The 4042-nt window shown below is 47.5% G+C and overlaps 1 protein-coding gene across 1 annotated transcript; it reads left to right on the top strand.

Moving 5' to 3' along the window:
* The first annotated feature begins 565 nt into the window (after positions 1-565).
* PATE1 (prostate and testis expressed 1) lies at positions 566-3460 on the top strand. Its single transcript, XM_027532592.1, has 3 exons — positions 566-617; positions 2143-2334; positions 3327-3460. Exons 1-3 carry the CDS (start codon positions 566-568, stop codon positions 3458-3460), a joined length of 378 nt encoding a protein of 125 aa, XP_027388393.1.
* The last annotated feature ends 582 nt before the right edge of the window (positions 3461-4042 follow it).

The raw sequence follows: 4042 nt of genomic DNA, 5'->3' as shown, positions 1-4042 counted from the left end.
TTTTTTTTTGAAAAATTTTTTTTTGATATGGGCCATTTGAAAGTCTTATTGAATTTGTCACAATATTGTTTCTGTTTTATGTTTGGGTTTTTTTGGCTGTGAGGCATGTGGGATCTTAGCTTCCTAACCAGGAATTGAACCTTCACCCCTCTGCCTTGGAAGGCAAAGTCTTAACCACTGGACAGGCAGGGAAGTCCCTTCTCTCAGCTTCAATGAGCGTCTCAGTGTAAATGTCTCTGAATCTAACTCCCCGTGCCCTGATTTATCCTGGTCTTCTCCCACAGTGTGCTCTAGTGAAAAGACCGCAGGACACGGCATCAAAGCTTCCTGAATGCTAGGACTGAAATGAATCAGACCCAGGGCTTACCTAGGCAGTCCCTCTTCCTCACAATTTGCCAAAAAGAAACATTTTAGAGTTCTTGGCTTCCCTTGAAGCAGGAAACACCTTTGAAGGACTTCTGTAATGTCCCCACCCCTAGCCCTTCCTGGGGAAGCCCAACCTGGTAGATATATAAAGAGGCACCTTGCAGCTTCCTGCTCCAACCTGCTCTTTCCTCCCTCTGAGATGGACAAGTCCCTCCTGCTAGGGCTCCCTGTCCTCCTCTGCTGCTTTCGAGGTGAGAGTCCCAGTGGTTGACAGTTGGAGAGATGTGTCCAGGATGTTGGAATGGGTTGGGGTTCCCATGACAGAGGTTCTTTTATGAGAGTCATAGGTAACAGCAGCTGTCATTCTAACGCCATGACTTTCACACACGATGCATCCCATCCCTGGAACCTTCAGCAAAATCTTAGTGTGCTTGCAGAAGAAAATAGGTAGATTATAAGGGAACTGACAAGATTTTCATAAAAGCTGTGAGGTGAGTTTGTAAAATGAGGTCTGCAGAGAGTATATCTTTTTTTTTTTTTTTTTCTTAACAGTACTGTGCGGGTCATTTGCAGACCAAGAACATGAAAGTGAGTAGAGACAGAAGAGTCATGTGGGAAGGCCAATTTGAGGGGAGGGGGAGATGAGAGGGGATGCATGAGCATTGAGGGTTGAAAGGAATCCGGAGACTAACCTTGGATTCCAGCACTCGGCCACTTCTTCCAGCAGGATGGGGCTGGGGTGGGAACTGACTTTGAGCCTGATGGAAAAGCACAAGCAGCAGTTGCCAAGGCAAAGGATCCGTGTGTTAAAAGATGAGGGAACGGGAAAGGGGGAAGTAGAATGTTGATTTTTCAGGTGCTAGCTGGCTAAATCCACAGAGTAGCAATTTCATGAATTTCAGAGGCTTTGTCACCTTGCAGCTTTCAGCTACTTGTGGGTAAGAAAGTCAGAGAGGTCAGTTAAAGTGAAGGGAATGTGGGACTTTCTTGGGGGTCCAGTGGTTAAGAATCTGCCTGCCAAAGCAGGGGACACTGGCTAGATCCCTGGTCTGGGAAGATCCTACACACCCCAGGGCAATTACTGAGTCCGAGTTCTCTATCTAGCCCGTGAGCAGCAACAAGAGAAGCCGCTGCAATCAGAAGGCCGGGCCTTGCCACTAGAGAGTAACCCCGACTCGTTGCAACTAGAGAATGTTGGTGTGTAGCAAGGGAGACACACAGTTCAGCCAAAAATAAAGTAATTTAAAAAAAGAAGGCAATGAGGCACTCACGCACACACAAAATGTTCATTTATCTTTCTCCTTCGAGTCTGTGCTGTATCCTAAGGGGTAGTGGAGAGGCTGAGAGGCCCTCTAGAGGTGAAGAGAGTTGAAATGAGGGAGAGATACAGAGATGCCCTGAGATGGGAACTAGGCTTTGGAGGGACAGAAGGGCCCAGAGTGGCTCCAGGTGAAGAGTTCAGAATGGACCTTGTGTCCATTCTGTGTCCAAATCTTAGAGAAAATTGCTACTAAGTGTTATTTCTCTTTGCCAGCACAGTCAATGAACTATCTGTTAATGATCGCCATTTTCCTGGTGAGTATGGAGAGGATACGGTCTGATGCGCTCAGCCTTGATTTTGTTCCTCTTTTCCTTATCTTCCCACCAGTTCTATGAGCTAAACTCCAGAGACCAGAAAATCTAGCCCTTCTCTCGGCTCAGCCACCACTTGATAGAGGTGGATGCCCTCCCTTCACGGGTCTCAGGAAAGCCCTCGGGGCTCCCAGAGGACTTCAGGTTTGAAAGGGCAGATGGATCCTTTGGCAGCAGTGCTTTCACATCTACTTCCCTACTCTCTGGCCCAAATTATAGAAATTATTCAGTGTAGGATGTGCCACATCCAGTTTCCAAGACAGAAGTGTTCCAGAGGCAGAGGACTATGTATTGCAGTGAAAGAAGAGGCTTGCACGACTGGGAGGATTTTCAAATGTAAGTTGTGGGTGGGGGGGCGGGAGGACGGGGTGGTGGAAGCAGACAGGGACATGCTGGCCACAGGAGAAAGGAGGGACCCTGCTTCAGACCAATCCTAGCGTCCCTAGTGTGAGTCACTCGGTTGTGTAGGACTCTGTAGGACCGCATGGATTGCAGCCCACCAGACTCCTCTGTTTATGGACTTCTCCAGGCAAGAATACTGGAGTGGGTTGCTGTTTCCTACTCCAGGGGATCTTCCCAACCCAGGGATCAAACCGGAAGTCTCCTGCATTGCAGGCAGATTCTTTACTGTCTGAGCCACCAGGGAAGCCCTAGGATGACTGAATATCTCTACCCCATCACATGCCATGATGAAAAATAGATACAGGTGGTCTCTACGGAGTGGGGATCTATAGCTATGGAATCAGTATTTTGAGAAGCCTGAACAAAACAGAGGAGACTAAGTTGACGGAAAAGGAAAGGCCAGTGGAGAACAGAGCTAAGTGTTGAAGTGAGGCGGGCACTTTGTTTTTTCCCGGCCTGGCCTTTCCCTGTGGGAAGTTTTAAACTGTGAAAATAGAGGGGCCAGGGTCAGCAATAGATACAGGCTAAGTGGCCCTTCATAGGTAAGTCTGAACAGCATGATTTCTTGGTTTTCCTATCCTTTGTGCTGAGCGATACCTTAGTATTTCTAACCCTTACTTATACCAGCGTCAACATGCTCAGTGGAGATGCCCAGCTCTGGCAATCCTTGAGTTTCTGCTCTCATTACAGCCCCACATTCAGGGATTTTTTTTTTTTTTTTAATTTTTTTGCTTTAAACTGCTCTGCTATTGTCTCTCTTTTGGGAAGTACCCAGACTGCCACATCTTCCAGTTCTTCACGTTTAAACAACCGAGACTTGAACAACACGAGGTTGTGTTTTGTTCACTGGTGCAGGCTGGGAAGTTTTTTGTTTGGGTTTTGGTTTTAGAAACCTCTGTGCTGATAAGTTTCTCCTACTTCTGCAGATGATGGCACTCTCTGGTTAACCTTCAGGGGTTGCCTAAAGAACTGCGCCAATGTGAACAACATAAAGTGGAGTGTCTACCTGGTGAACTTCAGGTGTTGCAGGAGCCACGACTTGTGCAATGAAGACATCTAGAAATCACTGGTTCTTTTCTGGCTCCAGTCTCTGGGTAGGTGACATCTTTGGCTCCACCTCGTCACAGTAATCTAAAAAACACATTTCAGATTGGAAATACACAACTCTGCCTTCTGCACATGTAAGAAGAAAGCCCTCTCTCTTTCCAGATTTTCTGCCATGGCCCCTGGAAGGGGGTGTATGGGGAACATCTTGAACACAAGATCAATACATCCTGCATGTTGGTATAGAATCCAGTGCATTCACTGAACACCCAAGCTGCTTCAGAAAGGAAGAAGGGGGGATGGAGAGGGTAGGATGAATTGAGAAAGTGGCATTGACGTATACACACTGCCAGGTGTGAAACAGATAGCTAGCTGTGTGTTGCGTTAGTCACTCAGTCGTGTCTGACTCTTTGTGACCCCATGGACTGTAGCCTGCCAGGCTATTCTGTCCATGGGATTCTCCAGGCAAGAATACTGGAGTGGGTTGTCATGCCCTCCTCCAGGGGATCTTCCTAACCAAGGGATCAAACCTGTCTCCCATATTGCAGGCGGATTCTTTACCATCTGAGCCACCAGGGAAGCCCAGATAACTAGGGTA

The sequence above is a fragment of the Bos indicus x Bos taurus genome, chromosome 29 (assembly GCF_003369695.1).
Source record: "Bos indicus x Bos taurus breed Angus x Brahman F1 hybrid chromosome 29, Bos_hybrid_MaternalHap_v2.0, whole genome shotgun sequence".
NCBI classification, from domain to species: domain Eukaryota; kingdom Metazoa; phylum Chordata; class Mammalia; order Artiodactyla; family Bovidae; genus Bos; species Bos indicus x Bos taurus.
This window is presented reverse-complemented; position numbering and strand designations above follow the sequence as displayed.

Excerpts from the sequence above, each read along its gene's own strand:
- PATE1 (XM_027532592.1), top strand. The coding sequence starts at position 566 with ATGGACAAGTCCCTCCTGCTAGGGCTCCCTGTCCTCCTCTGCTGCTTT. Across the intron at positions 618-2,142 it reads CCTCCTCTGCTGCTTTCGAG|GTTTGAAAGGGCAGATGGAT; the intron begins GTGAGAGTCCCA and ends AGAGGACTTCAG. Across the intron at positions 2,335-3,326 it reads GACTGGGAGGATTTTCAAAT|ATGATGGCACTCTCTGGTTA; the intron begins GTAAGTTGTGGG and ends CTACTTCTGCAG.